We start from the raw sequence: 23,826 nt of genomic DNA, 5'->3' as shown, positions 1-23,826 counted from the left end.
CCGCCCAGTTTTTTTCCAAAGGAGATTCAATTTTTAGTGTATTTTTTTGCCCTAGCTAAATGGAAGTGTATACTATGCCTTGGCATAGAAGAACTCCTCGCATCCAAAAGTTAGGCTAGTGCCAAGTGAATACCCAGTAAGCAGTGTATATACTGTATTTATTGCTTCATTGGATTTTTTCTCTCTGCTCTGCTCTTTTTTTAGCCTATCCAACATGAACATGCATTCACATGTAATTTGTGCAAGTCAAATTTTAAACCTGTGAAGCTGGAGGATGGATCTTATTAGGCAAGTTGATTTTGCCCATCCCTAATTGACATTCCAGGTCTTCAAATGCCAGAAAATTGAAGCTACCCTTCTAGTATAACAGGGTATGTCCATACTGCAATTAAAAACCCACAATTGGCTTGTGCCAGCTTCAGTCTTGTCAGGCTCAAGCCAAAGGGTTGTTTAATTATGGTGTAGATGTCCCTGCGAGGTGTGTGTGGAGGATCCGAGAGCTGCACTGCAGCCTGAGCCCAAACATCTGCACCACAATCAAACAGCCCTTAGCTCAAGTCCCATGAGTCTGAGGCAGCTGGCAAGGGTCAGCTGCAGGTTTTTAATTGCAGTGTAAACATACACACAGAGATCACACTGTCTTATATTTGTTTAAGATATGTATGCAGGCCTTGGAAATGGTGCTCCAAAATGGTGAATATATGTTCATCTTTTTTTTTTTTTAAATAAAGAGTTAAAAATGCCCATTTTAAGCTTCTGTGAACTAGATAGTTATGTTCTTCATCTGTTTCAAAACTCACATTCTGAAGGAAAGTGATGGAAGTGCTAGTACATAGGGCAAATGATTCCTTACTGTTATTGATATGATGCTCAATAAACTGATTTGGATTATGATAGCTATGGTTCCCACATGGAGAGCATAGTTCTGAACTGGAATCAAAGTAAGTGTAGAATGCAAGCAGTGTAATGAGATTGCCAATTGGCACCTGATATGTTTATTAAGCCCTAGGAGTTACTAGAGTGCTGTGGCTTTGAATCTGTGTGATTATAGCTGACAAGGGTATCTCCCTAGTTTCCATTTGAAAAGTGGCTGTCTTTTAAATCTGACATCATACTGAGAAAACATTGATTTCTTTGGAATGATTTAATTCACCAGTAGGCTACAGATCTTTCAGAGGGAGAAAGCAAAGTAGAAGCTTTTACTGTATGACTGTAAATAAGAGTCTTTCATTGTACTTGGACTAGTTTGACCTTAAAAAAACAGTTCCCGCTACAAGCAAGAGCTATTTGGATTGTCCTCAAAACCCAGACAGCAGGGGTAGCCTTGGTCCTGTATTTTCACAATATAACCATCCTGCCTCTCAAGAGCCTGCCTGGGAGATGGGACACAGAACATCTCTAGATGTTTTTCAGATTATGAAATCTGAGGTACAGATTATGTTACTCACTGCATTTGGTACACTGCTCTGATAAGGTAGAGGAAAATCACCCCTGAACATCTAGTTGCTTGATTTTTGCAAAGTTGGGGTTTTTAATGCATAAGCAGGTGTTGCACAGAAACTAGACCCATTGAAAACATGAGATTGTGAATTCATGAAGCATGAATTCTTTCTTGGATACACAGAAGGCTATTAGGGGAGGCATGAATAAAATTCAGGCTCACCTTCCATTTTTTAATAATACTGTTTATTAAAATTTTACATAGGGATAATACAAAACAAAAATGTCAGGTAATTATACATCCAGGGCCAGCTTTAGCCCAATTCAACCAATTCCCCTGAATTGGGCCCCGCCCCTAAGAGGGCCCTGAACCCAAGCCCCAGTATGGCGTACCGACAAGAGCCGGTGCACTGTACCGGGGTGACCTGGCTTCCCTGGGGGCAATTTAAAGGGTCTGAGGCTCCCAGTGGGGGGTGGAGCTCCAGGCCCTTTAAATTGCCACCAGAGCCCCACTGCTGGAGCGCTGGGGTAGGGCTGCAGGGCTCCGGGGGCTATTTAAAGGGCTGGGGCTCCAGCTGCTTCTGCCGCCCCGGTCCTTTAAATAGCCACTGAAGCCCTGCCACTTCCCTAGGGCTCCCTCGGCTATTTAAAGGGACAGGGTGATAGAAGCAGGGAGCCTTGGGCCCTTTAAATAGCCCCTAAGCCTCGGGTTCCTGCTGCTACCCCAGTGTGGGAGGGAGGAGGAGGGGGCACTCACCGTACAGGGTGGGCTGTACCCCCTGTACCCACACCCCCTACCCTGTCTCCAGCCAGCCCCTGTCACACCCCTCTGCCCTGCCTGCACCAGCCCTGCACCCCCTGCCCTGCCCACATCCAGCTCCGCACCCCCTGCCCTGTCTCCAGCCAACCCCTCCCTGCTGCAACCCCTGCCTGAAGCCAGCCAGTCCCACGCTCCTCTGTCTCCAGCCCTGCCAACCCCTGCCACACCCCCCTGCGACCCTGCCTGAAGCCAGCCAGCCCACCCCACACACCCCCTGTCTCCAGCCAGCCCCATACCCCTTGCCCTGCCTGCAGCCAGATCCTACCTCCAGCCAGCCTCATGTCCACTGGTGGCCTGCTGTTCCTAGGGCAGTAACCCTGCACATCTGCTTTAATGAGGGGGGCAGGGAGCAGCTGGGACCCACACATGTGCACACCCTAGGGTGACCAGACAGCAAGTGTGAAAAATCAGGACAGGGGGTGGGGGTAATAGGATCCTATATAAGAAAAAGACACCAAAATCGGGACTGTCCCTGTAAAATCAGGACATCTGGTCACCCTAGCACACCCCCAGGGAGTGGTGGGGACCCACACATGTGAAACAGAGCTTATTTCTAGTTCAGGCCCATCTTTTTAAAAAAAAACTTTAGGTAGGGTTAACATACATCTGTATTTTCCCAGACATGTCAGGCATTTTGGTTCTTAAATTGCCATCTGGGAGGAAATTTTAAAATTTAAAAATTCCTCCTGGGAAAGTACATACATATGGTAACCCTATTGGTACAAAAAATGCATACTGTGGCACATTCCTTAAATCAGAACTTTTTATAGGGAACTGGTTGCTAAGAAATGAAAGGTTTCTTTTTATGTGTTTTTTTTTTTTTTTTTAGTCATCTCTGCCAGGGCCCCTCCGAAAATGTTCGAATTGAGCCCCGCACTTCCTAAAGCTGGCCCTGTATACATCCATGAAAAATGAAACATGACACCATGATTACTAATGCATCAAAAATGTAAAATATGCAATGCTGTTGCATAAAAATCTTGATCTAATACCTCGTACAAATTATCTTATTACACATTAAATCCAGGATGGAAGGAAAGACAACTTTGAATTTTGAGGAAGTAAATGAACCTAATCATCAATAATGAGAATAGGTTGGAAATCTAGCCAAGAAGGCAATAAGACACTTGATTTTTAACTGTTTAGATTCATGCTGTTCCAAGAGGCAAGGGATGGATTCTATCCATCCATAATTTTATTTTAAGTGTCAGAAACAAGAAGGGCCTCACTGTAAGCAAACCTCATGGGTCTATTGTGCCTTTTATATCATGACTTTGAAACTAGCATTACGTGACTGAATTAGAACAGGGATGAACCTGCTTGATGCATGTTAAAAGAAAAATTGTCTACAAATATGTATTAGCAATGGTCTTGAGCTAAAACCCACACATCTCAATTTAGAAATAGTTTGGCTCTCTGGACCAAACTTCTTGGCTCACCTAAGGAAGAATAGATATGTGTTATACAATACATCAGAGAGAGACTCAGTTGTGGGCAGGGTGATATCTTTTTGCATACGTAAGCACACAGTGAACTAGGGATCTGCTTGAGATGGCAAGAGTTCACTCTCTCTGACTGATCCTTCTTTTTTCTTCACTGGCAAGATCCTGTGAAACAAAAACGTCACCAGCTTCAAGACAAATCTCTGGATTCTTCTTGTGGTTTAACTGCACAAAAGCTTAGTCACCGTATTAGTCACTGGTCTGTTGTACACCATTTCTTTGTTGTCAGATTAATGTTGTTGGTATTATTATTTGTTTGTATTACAGCAGTGCCCAGATGCCCCATAATGTCCTGATTTGGGGATTGTACTGACACATAGTAAGAAGTAGTCACTGCCCCAAATTGCTTAGCGTCTGAGAGAGATACCAGGCAAAGTGTGGAAGAAAGGAAGTATTATAATCTACATTTTTATAAATAGGGAATTGAAGACTATTAATCTAGAGTTGGTAACTTCAGTGAAGTTTTCGAGAGATGGTGACAACACAGGACACTGTCTCCACGAGGCTGTTCCTTTGGGGATGTGATTATGTGCCTCCCCTCCCATGTAATGCTTATAAAAGACCTAATAAAATCAGCCATGTTATGGGCAGGGGCTGTGTGAATTCCTCAGCATAGTTCTGTGACAACACCTTAGTCCTGACCTGTTTGAGCCTTCAGCGTGTCTTCAGCAAAGACTGCGTGTCATGCCAAACTCTGTGATGTTTTGGTGATGTGCATGAAGTGGAACTAATATGGAGATATTACATTTATTTTCACTTGAAACCTAAGATGGATCTCCACAGATGAAAATGTGCTTGATAAACTGCTTTTGCCCTATTATGAACTTGTGACGGGTGAACCTTAAAATGTTTAGGTGAGTGAGCGGGCTAAGTTAGATATCTCAAGTCTGAACACTTATCTGAAGCCTCTGGGATTCAAGAAAACAGCTTCTGAGTTTTCAACACAGATGCACTTGCAAGCATATAATTCTAGAAAGGGGCTTTGTTACTCTTGTTTCACTATCCCTTTGAGTTCTCTCTCACCCTGCTCTCGCTCTCTTTCTCAGGCAATTCCTCCACATGCGGAGGAGGGCAAGTATAGACCGCATACATGCAACCCTCCCACTTTGCAGTTCCACTGTGCATTGCTTATCACTCCTGTTTAGGGAATAATGCTTACCCTGTTTTAGTGTGCAGGAGCAGGTGTAGGAATCACAAGTTGTTGAAGTTTATGTAGTGCTGCATTTGACCACAGAAGCCAAACGTGAGTGCGGAGGAAACCCCAGAGACACATTTTTAGGAATAAACAATCTCCTTGCTTCTTTCCTGACTTTGGATTCACGTAACATATTTATTTTACTGCATGTTACACCAGTTTCTTTGTAATAGTATCAGTATTGCCAACTTCAAGCATTCAAAAATCATGAATCAACCCCACCCCAAATCATGAAATTGTCTTGAATCATGAGATTTCAAAAATATTACAGTTTGAGTTCTTTTTCTTTGTAATCTCGTTTCTGAGCCTTTAGGCTGCACTCAGGTCATGTTTTCAAGTTTTGCCCTGCAGCCATAAAGGCTAGAAACTTACATGAGAAACTTAACTTTCATGTTTTTTAAAAAGTCAGTCTCACGTGACTCCAAGAGCTGAGGCTTTAAGAACAACATCAAGATTTGCCATAAAATCATGACAGTTGGCAACACTGCAATATGTAAAAGGCAAAACCAAGGCATCTTTGCAGTACCACAGTTACAATTAGTGTTCAGTGCTCCACTGTCTTATATTCTCCAGGAACTGAAGGGGGAGCAAATGAGTTTTCCTTGTTTTGTCCAATCCACTGTCAAGAGAGCCTTAAACTGTTTTGTGAGACCTGTGATGTCCTTACTTGCCGCAACTGCCTTCTGACCGAACACAAGGAACACAGGTACCAAACGTGAATTCCTTATTGACCCCACCTAAAAACAGTTAACGTGGCCTCGAGGTTGCAGAGCTGCATTTCTTATCAATATAGTCACCAAAAATCAAGGAAATCACAGGTTAATACAACTTTAACAGGCATGCCAAACTCAATTCACATGCCTTGCACCCAACAGCTTAATACCCAGATGCGCTCACAGACTCTGCAGCTCATACCCTTCCAATTCCAGTATTTATCCAACCTCCATGTGCACATCCAGTTCCTCACAATCAGATTCTAACCTGAATTCTGGCCTTGGCATAGTTAAGACATCTCACCAATAGACGTACTTTTATTTAAAGAGTCAATAATGTATTATTTTTACAAAAAAATATTTTGAGGTCAACATTTTGAGTTTGACTGTGATTGTGAGAAGGTATGTGCACACCATGGGAAGTTCTTATGTCGAAATTGAAGGAGATTTTTGTGAGGTGAGTCTGTGACTGTTTGGGTACTAATGGGTGGGATACAAAGGTGTTGGATATGGGGGGATATAGAGGGTTTGTGATTGGAAGGGAAGGTGGGAGCATGGCAAGGGGTTAGAAGGGAAGCAGAATATGGGAAGCGCGTAAATGTGGGCAGTGAAACTGACACATCTGTTTTACTGCAGCCTATATTTGTGCAGACAGTCTGTGTGTTTAGGTGGTAGATGTGGTTTGCATGTGCAAATACAGGATGGGTGCTTTTTGAGGTTTTGGTGCACAATTTTGGATGCTCAGATTGAGGTGCCTTTGAAATTTTTCTATAAATACTAGTTTCTCATCAGTGTAGTCCAGCAGCTCAGGGTGTGAGCTAGTAATGTGGCCTGTAAGGTTTGTATGGCATATATTAGCAAAGAATATTTTTTTGAAATAAATCCATATGAAATACAAACCTGGCTTCTCTAACTGTCTGTGTGTGTCCCTAGTTGCTCCTCTCCTAAATAGATTGATCCCAACTATGTTTTTATCTAGAGCTTGGGCACATGCACTTACTTAAGGCAAGACCGTGCATGGACGTTTGTGTAGAGGAGAAGAAGGGTGCAAGGACCCATGTAAAAGCCAGGCATAGCAGGAATCTTTGTGGGGGCGTGTAGGTATTGTTCTGTTCCAATCCCTTGTTGGGGGTTCTTAGCACTCCAGAGGCTGTGGAGGAAAGCCCATTGCTCTGCTCTATGTGCTCACCAGCAGAGCTTGCTGGCCACACAGAGAGAAATAGTAAACTTCATCCAGTAAAAGAGTATAGCAGCAGGTGGAAAATAACAATGGGCAAATTCTTTTGGGATTGGTGTAGCTTTCAGTGTGTCCGGGCAGGTGCAACTGAGCTCTTAATTCTATTCTGATTTATTATTAATCTGCTAAGTAACAACAATGCCTTATTGTTAGCTAGCAAAGAAGGAAAAATATTTAGGAAAGACTTAATGAATGACTAATTTGTGAACAGAACAGGAAACCATGTGAAAACTTCCCTCCTTTCCCAGGTTCATGCATCTTGAAGAGGCTTTGCAAAATCAGAGGGTTATCCTAGAAAATGTAACAGCCAAAGTGGAAGAGAGAAAAACTGGGATGCGGGTCTCAGCTAAACAGATTGAAGACAGGTAACTGTTGCACATGAAAGGAGGTATTCAGTAAAAATCCTGTTTCAGCTAAAAATGTAGCTAACCAGTGGTACCTAAAGATGCTAGATTTGTTTTCTTTAAAAGTAGAAAATAATAGGTAGATTAAATATCTGAAATATACATATGCAGTTAAACACGCAAAGATGCCATTTCTCAGTACTACAGAACTGGGGCAGGCTGAAGGAGCATATGACAATTGATTGCAACTTCCAAAGATATTTTGATATTATCTAGTAATACCGAAGTAGAACAGGAAAAGATCAGAGCTATCGATTATATAAAACTCTAGTACTTGTTTTTTTCAAGAAACCTGGCAACCAAGCTGCAAGTAAAGACATGAACTTAAGGCCATGTCTACATTAGCACTTATGTTGGCAAAACTTATGTTGTTCAGGAGTGTGAAAAAAACACCTCTTGGAATGACATAAATTTCACTGGCATAAGTGGTAGTGTATACAGCGCTGTGTTGGCAGGAGAGCTTCTACCACTGACATAGCTACCGCCACTCGTTCTGGGTGGTTTAACTGTATCAGTGGGAGAGCTCTCCTATTGGCATAGAGTGGCTACACGAGAGATCTTACAGTGACACAGCTGCATTAGTACAGCTGTGCCGCTGTAAGATCTCTAGTGTAAACGTAGCCTAAATGGTGTAACAGTAGAAGATAGTTCATTTTATGAACTGATGTTCAGTTACTTATGCTGGGTTTGTTTGCTGTCAGTCCAATTAATGGAAAAGTTGAGATCACTTTTAAAACCCTCAAACCCATATAAATCCACCTATACTGTAGTGTAGTATGCAGCAATTAATTAGACATGAATTTTTCTGAAGGTAAATTAAACATATTTATCTGAGACTATTGTTTTTCTTTATTTTGCCCTTCTTTTGTCAGTTGTCCATCTGAACCATGTGAGGGTTTCTTGTATGCAGAGGGTAGATGTAGTTTTCTCTGTTCTCTAGGGAGAAGAATAAAGCATGTAGAATATTCTTAGGCTTATCAGGAAATGTCAGTAAACATTAATTTCACTGTACAAACCAAAACCAAAACATTTCCAGCGATGATCATTGAAATTTACAGATTGGCAAATAAGAAAAATGCTGCTTGAGAACTTATGAGAGTTTGATTTAATTATATTTACTTTGTACATTGACATGTGACATTGGCAATTTGTGTTTAATGGTTATAAAGGTTTAATTTATTGAATCTCAGTGTCTTCTATTATTAAATAATTATTGTCAGACCACCGCATAATTTTCCACAACTGTGAAAATTTAAATGGATGAATTTTTTTTACAAATACTTAAAAATCATAATTTTGTGCGACTGTGAAAATTTAAATAGATACAAATAAAAATGCTTAAAAAATCGATATTATCCATCAAAATTATAAAAAATAAAATTGAATTCTGCCAACATTAAATGTTCTTGACTTGTGCTGTGTATATGAAGCAATTTTAGAGGACCAGTGGGAAAGTGTTTGAGAGCCTAATCTCACTCACTCACTCATGCCCGTCACCCCAATCGGGGTATGGGCCGCCAACCACAGATCTCCAGAGTCCTATATCCTGGGCCATTCGCTCTAGCTGGTTCCAGGTGTAGCCCATTTTTTTGCTATCAGCCTGAAGGTCGCGTCGCCAGGTGTTTCTTGGACGGCCTCTTTTCCGTGCCTTGGGGGTTCCACCGCAGTGCCTGTCTGGTGATGTTAGTTGGCTGCTTGCGTAGTGTATGTCCTATCCAATCCCACCTTCTCCTTCTTTTTCTTCCTCTGCTGGGAGTTGGCGGGTCTCTCCAAGAGGTGGATGTTACTGATGGTGTCTGGCCAGCGGATCTGGAGAATCTTCTGAGGCAGCTATTAATGAGGTCTGGATCTTCCTGGTGGTTGTTTTGGTTGTCCTCCAGGTTTCAGCTCCATACAGTAGGACTGATTTCACATTGGAGTTGAACAGTCGAATTTTTGTTACAAAGACCCTCTCTGGAGCTCCAGATGTTCTTGAGCTGTAAAAAGGCTGCTCTTGCCTTACCAATCCTTACTTTGATGTCTGCGTTCTTGCCCCCTGCTGGTCGATGATGCTACCTAGATAGGTGAAGGACTGCACTTCTTCCAAGGGGCTTCCATTCAGTGTGACTGGGTCGTTGCTGATGGAATTAATCCTAAGGATCTTGGTCTTTTGTCCTTTGGAATGTTGAGGCCAACCTGTGATGCCGTGGCTGCCACAGTGTTGTCTTCTCTTGCATCTGCTCTTTACTGTGCGAAAGGAGTGCAAGGTCGTCAGCAAAGTCGTCATCAAGCTGGTCCACAACGTCCACTGGTTCCGTTCCTACGCTCGTAAGTGGATGTCTTCATAATCCAATCGATGACGAGGAGAAAGAGAAGTGGTGACAACAAGATCCTTGTCTGACTCCAGTTCGCCACTGGAAGCTGTTAGTGAGCGTCTCTCCATGGATCACTCTACAGTGATCATCACAGCATCCTTCAGAACTAAAATGAAGAGATTAAGATGATGTTGTTCAATGCTACGCTCCAACTAATGACAGCGAAGAGGAGGACAAAGATTTATTTTACAACAGACTCCAGAAAATATTAGAGATTCTCCAGACAAAGACATCATCATCCTATTGGGAGACTTTAATGCCAAAATTGGACCTGACAACACAGGATACGAACAAGTCATGGGGCCCATGCTCTGGGAGAGATGAGTGAGAATGGAGAGAGGTTTGTGGATCTGTGTGCACTTAACAACCTGGTCATAGGAGGTAGCATCTTTCCTCACAAGCAGATCCACAAGAGCACCTGGGTATCACCACCAGGCACGACAGAAAATCAGATCGACCATGTCTGCATTAGCAAGAAGTTCAGAAGATCCTTGCAGGACGTTAGAGTTAGAAGAGGAGCAGATGCGGCGTCCGACCATCACTTAGTGGTGGCTAGATTGAAGCTGAAGCTGAAGCAGAGCTGGATAGATACGTCAGCCCAATCTAGTTCCATTGAAATCAGTGGGAATCGTTCCATTAGCTTCAGTGGACAATGGATCAGGCCCTGAGTCTGTTATCAATTCTCAGATCTGTTCTCCTTGCCATTAATAACTATCAAATGCTGAATAAATGGAATGTTGATTGATTCATGAAGGTGTATTTATACTTTCCCCACAGGTTATTTGAAGTAAAACATTTGCACAGAAAAGTGGAAAATCAGATCAAAATGGCCAAGATGGTTTTGATGAATGAAATCAATAAACGAACAAATACCCTTCTAGAGCAACTTGAGGTAAGTGAGAATGATACCAGTGACCCAGAAAATTGGTTTAACAAGAGAGTTTTTCTGACATCGCCTTGGCAAGTTAAATCCTAACCCCAGCCAGAAGAAAGAATACGTCTTGTGTAAGTTATAGTGTATCAGTTAAACAAAATATTTTTTCTCTCAAACGTAAAATGGGACCATAGTCAGAAAGGTAACTATGAAAAATGGCACGTTACTTGCTACTTGTGGGCCAGCCATATTTTCATGTGTGGTTACAATGTCTGTGCCTACAAAATGCATGGCACCCTGAGATGCCCTTGAATCTATTGCCGCTGACTTCCTGTTTTCATGTACCAATGTGGAGTTTGCATAGGCACCTGTAACACCATCCTTCGAATATTAGACTCTCTGGTCCACATTCTGGAACATGACCTCAATTCTGGATGCTTTAGCTTTCAGGCATTTTGATACCATCTCTGTGCCTGTCTGTCTATGATACCAATGGGGTTGCTTCTGAGCTTAAAGCTGAGCATGTGCTTAAACGCTTTGTTTGATCAGGGTCGCAGTGCTCAGCACTTTTCAGGGTTGAGCTCCCGTCGGTTCCTGTGGAACTTAGGTTCCCTTCTTATGCAACAGACACTTCTATCTGTTAGCTCTGCTGTCTCTTTCTATTTGATGGTTCAAAGAGGTTTCAAATTTTCAGCAAGTGCCCATCCAGACAATGCCTTTTATGATACACACTGACTGTGTGTAGTAAGTATATCTGAATGCTGGCTAAAGTTATGCAGAACATGCTATTTCTCATTATCACCAGAGAATTACCAGCGAGAGGAAACAGAAGTTGGAGCAACAACTTCAAGGCATCATGGTTTTAAACAGGCAGTTTGAACACGTGCAGAACTTTATCAACTGGGCAGTGTGCAGTAAAAACAGCATTCCATTCCTCTTCAGTAAGGAGCTGGTAAGAGTAATACCCACTATCTGAGTGAGAGGAAATTGTGTAGTGGTACAAGATCCAGTAGGGTAACTTAATTAGGAAAATAGTGAATCAGAAAGAAATGGGTGGGAGAAGCCTCGTGAACCGTGCAGGAGCCATAAGTCAGGGATCAGGGAGCCCTAAAAAGATAGGAGTCTACCAGGGCACAGGAGATAGGGCAGATAGGAGTCTACCACACAAGGCCGGAGTACAGGGGAAAGCCAGATTCAGAATGGGGCTCTAGTTGCCCGCAAATAAAAAATATTTTTGTGCAGCACAAAATATATCTGAATGTTGTCTGTGAGCCGAGGTTAGAGGAGCTTTGCATGATATTAGGCTAAATTCATTCCTGGTCAATGACTCTTTTAAGGATTTAATGTTTCTTCAACATTAAACTATAATGATTTTAAATCTACTGGATGAAACAATGATCCTTTGATTTTTCACCAGATCGTGTTTCAGATACAGCATTTGCTGGAGACAAATTGTACCACAGAAGTAGGCCCTCCTTGGAAGATCAGATTCACTTGGGACCCTTCTTTCTGGACTAAACAACTGTCCAATTTAGGTAAGAAAAATACAGCATGATGGCTATGATTTTCTGCATTAGATAAGTCCTGGTAAAGTGCTCAAAGCTGTACTAGACACACAGATAAAGAAAGGCCCTGCCTCAAAGAGCTTTCCTTAGTTTAGTTAAGAAATTGTACAGGGCATGATAGTGTAAAATACAGTGTCTTGTTAAGCCTTATTTCACTGCTATGGGGCACTTCAAACCAGCTGAACAGCAATAAATGTTAAGTATTATTATATTGTGATGTACAATATATCAGCTGTCCAAGAAAATGATGTCTGAGTGGCACTGTAGATGTAAAGAACTTACACAGAATACTATGTGATGGTATGTCATTAATAATAAAATCCCCTTTAAAATAGGAGGCACCCAGGTGGTAAGTGCTGACTTAGTTAGATAAGGTCATGACAAAATATGACCCCTTTGGTTATATGGGAGTTTCACAATAATAAACTATGCAACTGACATTACTTTGGCTTTGCAAAGAGTGGTAGTCAGGGTGTCTTTGTGTAAATTTCACCAATTATGGTCAGAAAACAGAACAGCTAATATACATGTAACTCAGAGGATTAAAAGACACAGGAAGACATTACAAGTTTTCAGGAACATTACTTACCTTATTTTATAATGATAGTATACAGAATATAATGACATAGCAAGCTGTTTGTGTGCTTTATTATGTAATACACAAGGTGGGTGTGGTAATACCTTATATGGGCACTACAGGACACCCCATAAAAGGTTTAGCCTCACCCACTTTATTTCTCATATCCTGGGACCAATACGGCTATATGATTGTGTCCCAATTATTTGAAAGGTTATTATGAGAAGGAAATAAGTGAAGGGTAAGAGATGGACCTGTTAATTCCACTTCTTATTAGAGTACATTAAAACAAAACCCAAACCAGAAATTATAAGTTACACTCTGTAGATGCCTTTTGTTATTCATGCTATATATTTGATTGACCATAAACATTTAAATGAAATGATATACATTGTAGTAACACTCAATACCAAATTCAAATCGTGAGTTTTATCTTTGCCTGTTTTATGCCAAATACTGTTCCGAGCAAACTGGCCCCCATCCTCCCTAGCAAGTGGAAACCTTGTACCATTCCAGTGGCCCTAAAGTCAGCCTAGTCAGCCAGTGGAGGATTCCCTGGGTGGAAAAGAACCACTGTAGCAAGTCCTACAGCATTCCCTCCTATCTTCCACCGAGTGGCCTTGGCTGGGGCATCCCTATGCTGCCAGAATGGCCTTGGGACCTGACCAGTGCCTGGCACAGTCAGGATTGGAGGGCACAAAGGTGGCTTAAAGACAATTTTGTTCCCCTCAGACACGCTGCAGTGGATGCACAAGACATGATGGACCTAAGGATCCAGCCTGTTGTATATCTATTTATATAATATATATACATATATTTCATCTTGTGCCTTCCACCTGCTATACATTTGCTGGCTGCAGTAGGTTTTTCCAGTTCAGTCTTCTGATCAAAGTTCTGAAAGGTCATCCCTCATCCCATTTAAAGACATTTAACACTAGACTGCATAAAGCACTAGAAAATATACTGCAGGGAATAATCCTAGACTTTCAGGGGGATTGACAAGATCACTTCACAGGCCATGTCAGTCTCTGCGATTTTTATGATTCTCTTTTACATGACATTCATCCAATTTATTTGTCTTACTTTCATTCTGGAAACAAATGTTCTGTGTGCCTATGTTTATGGATGAAAACATATGTTTATACGTTAGTAAAAAATGGTAGCTTTGGCCACATCCATCAGCTAAAATAATGGGAGTTGAGTGACAATTTTTCAAAGAAGTGACTGATGTTTTAACCATGAGTCTGACTGACATTAGTGGGAGTTTTGTGTGATTTAAAATCATGCAAAATTCTTAGATAATGTGTCCGTGATGGTTTTGTTTAGTGGAAAAGATAGAAGAAAATGAGAAGTTATCCTGAAGGGCTTTTTAAACAGGATGTGAGTAATTTCAAAATTGAACCTGAGAAAAAGAAATTGACTTTGTAGAATTTACCCATAAAGTGGCAAATTAAACAATTTGTCAAGATCCCAGTTCATTGGCTAGGAACAAGTGAAGGTAACAGTTAATTGTAGCAAAAGTAATTGTACTGCTTTCACAGGCAGCTTAACAATGGAAGGTGGACACACTCCTCATTCAGATGTCCCAAGCTATGGAAATATACAAGGATTACAGACATCAATGTATCATGGACAACATTCACCAGTGCCACAGCTTGACGCTATCAATAACCAGTCGCATCACTTTCCACCTTCTGTTCAGTCTCCTACACCAGTGTGTTGCTCCCATTGCTTCAACATTCCTCACATGAATAAGGGTCAGCGTCCTCAGCACCATGTGAGCCATCATCAGAATTTTAGACAACCTCTTGAAATGCAGCAGCAGCCGCCACCGCATTTTCCACTTCAATACAATGTTCAGCAGCATGAAAAAGAGCAGAGGGGCACACCTCAGCCTTTGAAAATAATGCAGCCTTGTCTAGAGCAGCCATCCCATTCAGAGCAGGATAATGTATCTGGAAGGATGGGAAAACATTTGCAAGCTCAGCAGCCACAGCAAACTCCACATCCAGTTTACACGGTTCCCCCACAAGATATTCATCAGGTTCACTCCGGTCATGTGCAACAATCGCATACACAGCCTGCTTTGCAAACTCCAACTGTGCAAGTGCAGCTTGGTCATCTTCAGAAGCTGAAGCTTAACCACATGCAGCAGCAGCAACCACAGCCACCGCCTCCCACACCAAGTCAGAATGAAAATGCTCATGAACAAGTCATACAACAGAGTTTGGACATAATGCACCACCAGTTTGAACTGGAAGAAATGAAAAAGGATTTGGAGCTTCTCCTTCAGGCTCAAGGGCAACCAAGCTTGCAGCTGAATCAAGCCAAACAACCTCAGCATGTTCAGCAAACCATTGTTGGACAGATAAACTACATAGTGAGGCAACCAGCCCCAGTTCAGCAGCAAATCCAAGACGAAGTGCAACAAGTAAGTTCTCCAGAGCATCCCTTCCCCCCTCAATGCATTTAGTCAGCACTGGCTCAGAGCTTGAGACAGAGATTATAAATGTAGATATTTCAGTGTTATTAACCAAGTTAGATCTGATCGCAGCTTTAGTTGTGAAGCATAACTCAGGTGAGTATTGAGATTTTATTTTTTGAATATGCTAATTAAATGTGTGGAAATCACTTTACCACCATTTTGGGTGGCTAAAACTTTATTATTTACAGTACAAGTTATTTTCTTCTTGTGAAGATTTGTGTAACAGTGCGGACTCAAGGCCTCAGCTGAGATCAAGGCCCTGTTGTGCTAGGTTCTGTGTATAGACAACAAGAAGTAGTTCCTGTTCCAAAGATCTTACATTCTAAATAGACAATACAAACAAAAGGGGTGAGAAAATAAGTGGTGTTATCCCCATTGTACAGATGGGGAACTGAAGGACAGAGATATTAAATGACCTGCCAAAGATCACACAGGAAGTTTGTTGCAGAGCTGGGAACAGAGCACAGGTCTCCTGAGCCGAAGTCCAGAGCCTTAATCACAAAACCACTCTACCTTTCTTTTGCTACATACAGGGGACCCCAAACTTACTGACCCTCTGAGCCACATACAATAATCCTCAGAAATTCGAGAGCTGCAAGACATGCACAAACTGCCCCATGGGCCAATGCCTGCCGGGGTGTGGGGCTAAAGTCCTTCCCTGCAGGGCAGAAGCTCCTAGTCCCACCACCCCGCCACAGGGCAGAAGCTCCTTATCCTACCACCCTGCTGCAGGGCAGAAGCTCCTAGTCCCACCACCCCGCAGCAGGGCAGAATCCCCAAGCTCCCCCCACCCAGTCTGGTAGTCAAAGAATGGGGTGTGTGCAGGGGGCTCCATGAGCTGCATTTTAACTGTAAAAGAGCCACATGCAGCTCAGGAGCTACAGTTTGGCCATGCCTGCTACATATCATCAGTAAATGACAGCGTCACATGGACAAGTGAAGGGAATAAAACAGAGTCAGAGCTGTATAGGTGATGGACAGGGGTGGCTCCAGGCACCAGAATGCCAAGCGCGTGACTGGGTTGGCAAGCCACGGGGGGTGCTCTGTCGGTCGCCACGAGGGCGGCAGGCAGGTTGCCTTCGGCGGCATGCCTGCAGAGGGTCCGCTGGTCCTGTGGCTTCAGCGGACCTCCCGCAGGTGTTCCCCAAATCCGTGGAACTGGGGATCTCCTGCAGGCAAGCCACTGAAGGCAACCTGCCTGCCGTGCTTGGGGTGGCAAAATACCTAGAGATGCCCCTGGTGATGGGTTACAGTAAATGTACATTCCCTGTTAGCTGATTTTCATCCAGCAGGAGACCACACTAGATAATACACTAGAATGCTATAAAATGAACCATATCCTCCCCTGCCTGCCCTCAATCGGAACCATATAATTAAAGTCTAGAACTGAGCCTGTTGGCGGCCCTGGTGGCCACCCAGGGCAATATGGCTGAGAGCTTCCCAGACCACATTAGGCAAAGCCTGCACAAAGAGATGGCTCTTGCAATGCACTCAAAAGGTGGTGGGAGTTCAGGAAGATCTCCCAGGGAAATGAATTCCACAGTCATGATTCTTTCACTCGATAAGCTCTGCCCAGGCAAGTACTGTAAACGCTGACCATCTTCCAAAGTGCTCACATTGGTTTTAGTTGTCATGGCAGATAGCGTGTGGGAAGACCTGAATTTTAGATCATTTGAGGTAGATTCTGTGCAGGATTTTCCCCATGGTATGCTAAGGCTTTGTCTACATGATGGACCTGACAACAGCACACCTGTACTGCTTCAACTGGGCTGCTGTGCAGTCTCCAGTGTAGCTGCTCTGTGCCTGCAGGAGGGAGCTCTCCCATGGCATAATTAAACCACTCCCGGGTGGCAGTAGCTATGTCGGCAGGAGATGGTCTCGTGCCGACATAGCGCTGTTCATGCCAGCACTTTTGTTGGTGAAGCTTGTATTGATCAGGGTTGTATTTTTTTCACATCCCTGACTAACAAAAGTTTTGCCAACAAAAGTACTAGTATAGACAAAGCCTAAGAGGGAGATCAGTTTCTGTCTGTCTGTCTATCTCTCTGTTTTGGGTTATTTTGAGTGTCTTTAAAACAACTGTGTTGTTGTTATAAGGAATGTTCATTGTTTTAATATTTCACATACAGTGTGCTGATGTTATCTTCCTATGATTACTGGATCTGAGTTCCTGGAAACACTGAAATTTTATCCTTTCATCATAGGTTTGTGAGGATTCTGCTGAACTAGAAAGTGAAAAGCCAGTGCTTCCTCTTGATAGAAATGTTGTTCCACCTCTGTCACAACCATTAGCTGAAGAAACCACTGTCAGCAGTCCCTCCTCAGAGAGCACTTTGCAACACCCTTCTTTGAATCCAGTGAGGAAGGTACACAAAGCTTTTCAAAACCCTTTTCAAAAGAACATGTACTTTTATAGCATTGAATGTCATGTGACACTTCTACTGGCGTTCACATCCAAGCTGAAGGATTTAAATATCTGGCTTATGTTCTGTCAGCACAATGGCTTGCAAGTAACCAGGCAATTTTCAAAGCTGGTTACAGCTGCTTCCTCTCCCCTCCCTCTGTATCCTAACCTTCTTTATTTACTTTATGTATTATGATGAATCTGGTATTTTGGTATATTTGTTGCATTTTGGAAAAAATAATTAAAAAAATATAAATTAAAAAAAATGGTGGCAACCTAACATAGTTTACATCCACCTCTAACTTGGTTACAAGCCATCTTACAATCATGACTTGTAATTTTGCTATAAACTGTCTATGGGGCATCTATAGCCTGGATATATCTAACATCACTGTTAAATATATAAATAAATACAGCAATGGACGTGCTACAGCTATGGTAGTTGACAAGCAGTGTTCTGATAGAATCATGCTTGGCAATCAATCTTGGAAATGGTTGGATGGTTGTTTATCATTTATAAACTGTGCTGCAGAGTGCCTTAGGCCTGGTCTACACTACCAGGTTAGGTTAACATAAGCTGCCTTGCATCAACCTAGCTATGGAAGTGTCTTCACTTAAATTTGGCTCTGACCAATGTAAGTGCCTCTCTATGCCGACTGAATAACACCACCTCCTCGAGCAGTGTAGAGTCATGGACAATGGAATTAGGTCAATGCAATGTCAGTGTAGACATTGCGTTGTTTACGTCAACTGTTACTGGCTTCCAGGAGCCGTCCCACAGTGCCTCTCGCTGACAATATACATCAATACAAGCGTAGTGAGGACACAAACTACCAACACAAGGATCCAAGTGTGCGCGCACACAAACGATTTAATAACTGCAGTGGCTATACGCCAATGTAACTTAGATCGACAAAATTTTGTAGTGTAAACATGGCCTTAGTGACCTAAGGAAAGAAAAGGGGGAAGGAAGGAAAGGATGGATTAAAGGGACATAATTGTCTTGTACATCTGCTTTAATTTTCTTTCTTGTGTATATTTATGCAGAAAAATAGTGGTCTCTTTTACTCCTAAACATTTTATGCACATGCTAGAGCCACAGTTTGGGATCCCTGACCTGAAATGAGCCCCTGATCACCAAATAACGTGTATAAGTAGAGACTCTCAGTAATTTTTGAACATAAATGGTAACTCTACAACCGTCTAACTAGTTGAGGCTTATTTAATGTATATTGAGAAGCTGTCATCTTCTCTAGAGCTTAACAGGAAACCTGTCTCTAAGGAAATGAGGCTTCCTGAAGTGCCCAATTATCTGTGAAGAGGTACAGTAGTCATGGAAAGAAGTCAGAGACGCAGGAGGAGTTAAGACCTTGGGAAGGTGACAGAAAGAACTAGGTATAGAGCAGAATGTAGCTTAGATGGAAAGGCAAGGAGAGGAAATGAAAGGAGGATTCTGAATATGAGAATGGAAGAGAAGAGAAGAAGGGTACTTGTAGAAGGAAAGAGAGAGAGAAAAGAATGACAGGTGTCTAACAGACCTGACTGGTGTAAATATTTTTGTAAAGAAAGCTAAGTTCTCTCAATGTCACTGGCATACTGGTTAGCTGTGGCTGAGATTTTAGCACCCCTGTACTACAAAGCTTTGTTGTTCCTGTTGTTAACATACTGTAATTGTCCATTTTGGGAGTGATGTCATGACATGTTCAAGACCCTGCTAATCGCTGATTTCAAAGTGAATGTAAAGGGAAGTGTGTGGCAAGGTCCCCTGCAAACACTGTTTCTGTGGAAGCTTTCTAATAAGGAAGGCAGTTTTCCTGACATGCTTATTCTTGCTTTGAATGGGAGATTGGTTCCCACATAATTAAAAAGAGAGATGGACACCATGGTGGTTTCAGTCTATTTTGGCTGCATTTGAGTGTACATTTCTATGTAAATCTCCATCCTGGCAACATTTGCCTTGGTACAGGTAGTGTTGGGCCTCTTCATTTTCCACATACAAGTTATATGAGACCACTGTAAAATGCTAATATATTTTATTTAACTGAGTAGAGCCCTAAAACATTACAGTCAGAAAACATAGATAGAATGACAGGAGGCAAATATGAACATTCTTTAATAGAAGAAAAACTGTTCTCCCTTTCAAGTAATAATTGGTGTTAGACATTTAAATGGTGCTTCCCAATTCTGCTCAAGTTCATTATACCAGTACCCCCCTCTCCACACACTGCTTTCCTAATGGAGCATGGTGATTTCTGAGCTGCCAAGAACTTCTGTTTAAAGAGGAAGCAGTGGAAAATTGAGAAGTTTTAGAGCTAGGATGTAGCAGTAACTCAGAATAAACTGATTAGTCATAAATTGGGCAGAGTTTGTTAACAGAGAGTTAAAAATTTCCATTCCAATGACGTGTAGCCCTAAGTTGATTTTTTGTTTTGTTTTGGTTTTTTTGCCAGGCTTGATTGCTCATGTGATTAGACACCTGTGTTTTAATTTTGCAACATATTTATGGTGTGTATCTGAGCCTACTGGCTAATAACTACCCTGTGTGTCACTATATGGGATCATATCTGTTTGGGTGTGAAGCTATACAAAACTGATGCTAATAATATTTTGGGATAACCACATTATTTGCAGGTGGCAAAACCTCAAGTAAGTCATGTAGGTCATTCCAAACAAGGGCTGGTAAATAGTAAAGCCATTATACTATGCCCCATCACTAGATATTCTTTACATAAAGCAAGTGTTGCTAGCCAGGGTATGTCATGAATGTTGGCATTTAAGCTATCACTTTCCCAAAGTTCAGAAGCGTTCCTGTTTGGGCCGATCTGTGCTTTGTGTACTTGTTGAATGTGGTCTAGTGCCTGTATATATATATCTTCAAATGTCTGCATGCTCTCTCATCTTCCTTTGCCCTGCTATTTTTTTTAAAAACACTTGTGGGAGTATTTACATTTCTGTCAGCCTTGCTGTCTTTCCTTGCCTGCCTCTGACTAGCCTTTCCCTGTGAGGGGAGCGCATTTGTTTTTGAAGACTATCTAGCTAGTGGATGTATTCATGTTCAGACAGTTGTGTGTTTTGTGTAAATCTTCCTTATTCCAAGTAATATAAATGTTGGGTTTGTGTAGCTCCCTTTAGGAATACAGCACTGAGCATGGAAATTCTCTTTTTAGCCACAAATCAGGCTTAAGGTTCTCCACACTGCCCTGTCAATATACTCCACTTCTGTTCTGGAGGGAGCCAGCATTTTGGGTGAAAGAATAGTTTTGTCTCTCCCGGCCTGTTCAGTGTTCTCTGTTGAGAATCCCAACAAGGCAGTGAATTAAATACAGGTTGATTTAGTGATTTTTGTGATAATGACTTTTCACTGTTGGGTACTGGACTGAGCCAGCAAATTCATTATACGTTAGCCATTAACAGCTGTCTGATGGTGGTAACTTTCAATCACTACCAACATGGGCTACTTCTAACTAGGAATCTAGAGGTGAAGTTTACCAGCCACCTAAATCATTTGGTCCTCCTGTTGTTTTTGCAGGGTACATTGATGAGTTACTTATTTGCAAACAGGATCGGGGAGGGCAATCTATTTGAGAACAGATGCCAATTCTGTAAGATTTTTTGATGTAACTATGATTTTGGGGGTGATAAACTGAGCATGACATTTGCTTGGCTTGAATGTGTTTCATTTTCCTTCATGCTCATGATCAGTTAGAGGTGTAACTTTAAAGCAGATAAAATGTAGAATTGGGAAGAAGTGCTATTGTTATTGTACAGATGCACCATGTGCATCTTTTAATAGGAAGCTCAGATAGTGATAGGCACAATCATGTTTACAGATCTTCCTTTTGTGAGTATGTAACCAGCAATGAGTATAATAACTAGACAGCCTTCCTCAAACCAAACTATTCTTTATTCTCACGGTAGGAACAAAGCATAAGAAAAAATGATTTTTAAAACAAATAGTCTATGCGCATGTATATCCCACTTAAGGCTTACCATCTCCTCGTAGTGACCTGGACAGGCCTAACCTCTTCAGACCTTCCCAGCGCATGGTTGTGTCAGTCTGGTTTCTTAAATATATCGCAAACAACTCCTGGCCTTCCCTAGCCCCGAGAGTTTCTTCTTAAACTGCTATAGTCCTTTTGATCTTCTTGTGTTCCATAGTCTCTTCCTGTCACAGACTGCCTCTTACCAACCCATAAATGTTTCCAGAGGATTGGCTTATCTTGAGCCATTGTTTTGCTTCCTGCTTATTTTTCCTTACAGCAGGACAGTACCCTATTAAACAAAACCAATATATTCATACAGTAAACATCTCAATAACCCACTCAACATACAGTATTCATTATTACAGAGCAGCTCCACATTTGTCACAGGTATAGAAATACCTCAAATGCTTCTCATCAGAGTGATGTTTCCAAATGCATCACATTTTCTTTTACTCCCATATCAGGTAGTCTTTTATAGATTCTAAGGGACCACTGCGCTCATCCATTCTGACTTCCTGTATATCATAGGCGGGAGAAGTTTTCCAAAATAATCCCTGATTGAACTAGAGTATATCTTTCAGAAAACATCCAATCTTGATTTAAAAATTGCCAGTGATGGAGAATTCACCGCTATCCTTGGTAAATTGTTCTCGTGGTTAACTACCCTCATTGTTAAAAATTTACTCCTTATTTCCATCCTGACTTTGTCTAGCTTCAACTTCCAAACATTGTATCTTATACCTTTGTCTTGGAATTTATGATAGGACTGCGCCTTGGTAGTTCAAGATGGAACTTCTTTACCTCTCCTGAGATGTAATGAACATTAATGCCTCTAATTCTGTCATGTCAATATTCCTATCATGTGAGATAAAACTGGATTTTATCTGCTACAGATGGAAGTGCTGTGAATTTTTCACAGTCTCCAACACATCATGTTTGTCCTAAGCTTTACTGATGACCTCTGTTCTGTCTACTGCTCATGTGCATGTTGTGATAGGATCCCTGAGGTGGAATTCATTTCCTGGGAGATCTTCCTGTCTCTCACAGTGCTTTGCTAGTGACAAGAAGCAATCCCCTCCGGACACTGTTATCACTCAGCACAATCACATGTGGAGCCCCACACCCAGCTTGATTGCATGAATGCTCCCAGAGCCGCTCATGAAACACACAGAGAAAGGCACCAGCTCCCAGCACTGTGCCTCAGAAAGAGCAGTGCACATTTATTAATTGCTTCACCACTTCATCAATGGAAAGTGGATATACACCAGCCTTTGCAAACCTGAGCAGATTTACCACACACTTCAGGCAAACTCACTGGTAAAGATAAACAGTAAAAGAAGTTTATTGACTATAAAAGATATATTTTAAGTGATTATAATTGATAGGCAAAAAGTCACTTAGTTACCAAAATAAAATAAAATATAAGAATGAAGTCTAAACTCTCAACCCTATTAGACTGGGTCACATGTAGATTAAGCAGTTTTTCTCAACCCACTAGATATTGCAGTTTATAACATACAGGTTTCACCCTGGAAACCTGGGCCAGTCCCCTCTGTTGGAGTCTTAGTCTTCTGAGTGTCGTTGTTGCTTGCAGCTTAGATGTGGAGATGAGAAAAGAGGAAGCGTGGGGCCCCTGTGTTCTGTTTTATACCCTTACTCCGTGTGCTTGGAGAACACGAGTCCAGGCATGTCTGGTGGGCATTGCTGAGTTTCCAGGCAAGGTTGAGGAATTCCCCTGATGTGGCCTTTTGTAAATGAGTCATTGAATTGTAGCTCCCTTGCTGGACAATAGCTGTTGATGGGTTGTTTGACACCCACCCTGGCGTTGGTTACTTTATTTGGCATTGTCTCTGGAGAGCTAGTATCTGAGTGTTTCCCAAAACCACAGCATATTTTAGTCACAACCATATAGCACATTCTCATAACTTCATATGCATTGAAGACTGGCTTTCAACAGATCATAACCTTTCCTATGATACTTCACATGACATACCTTATATGCAATATCACAATTATATGAAAATGAGGAATATGGGGGTTACAAGGTGCTCCCCCAAGGTATAGAACGTCCCACATGTCTAATGGTGCTTTTTCCTACAGTGATATTTGAGGGTTGATGAAGAATATGTTTTGGAGGGTATCTTGCTTTATATTAGGACAGCACTGAGACTGTTGTCAGTACTCAGGAATGAATCATTGTAATAGTGTCCTGTTAGTTTCCAAGGTACTGCAGTGTGTTGGATGAACAGTTGAGCTGTTTACAGTACAAACAT

At 41.9% G+C, this 23,826-nt stretch overlaps 1 protein-coding gene across 2 annotated transcripts in view; it reads left to right on the top strand.

The window, feature by feature from the left end:
- Positions 1–23,826, top strand: part of TRIM66 (tripartite motif containing 66) — a 76,998-nt gene that overhangs the window by 35,297 nt on the left and 17,875 nt on the right. For both annotated transcript variants that reach the window (XM_075065151.1, XM_032796808.2), the window contains 7 exons: positions 5,531–5,663; positions 7,156–7,272; positions 10,443–10,557; positions 11,345–11,491; positions 11,957–12,074; positions 14,223–15,112; positions 17,371–17,532. In XM_075065151.1, coding sequence (XP_074921252.1) covers positions 5,531–5,663; positions 7,156–7,272; positions 10,443–10,557; positions 11,345–11,491; positions 11,957–12,074; positions 14,223–15,112; positions 17,371–17,532 — 1,682 coding nt within the window. The remainder of the gene's footprint in view (positions 1–5,530; positions 5,664–7,155; positions 7,273–10,442; positions 10,558–11,344; positions 11,492–11,956; positions 12,075–14,222; positions 15,113–17,370; positions 17,533–23,826) is intronic.

This window comes from Chelonoidis abingdonii, chromosome 4 (genome assembly GCF_003597395.2).
Source record: "Chelonoidis abingdonii isolate Lonesome George chromosome 4, CheloAbing_2.0, whole genome shotgun sequence".
NCBI lineage: Eukaryota > Metazoa > Chordata > Testudines > Testudinidae > Chelonoidis > Chelonoidis abingdonii.
This window is presented reverse-complemented; position numbering and strand designations above follow the sequence as displayed.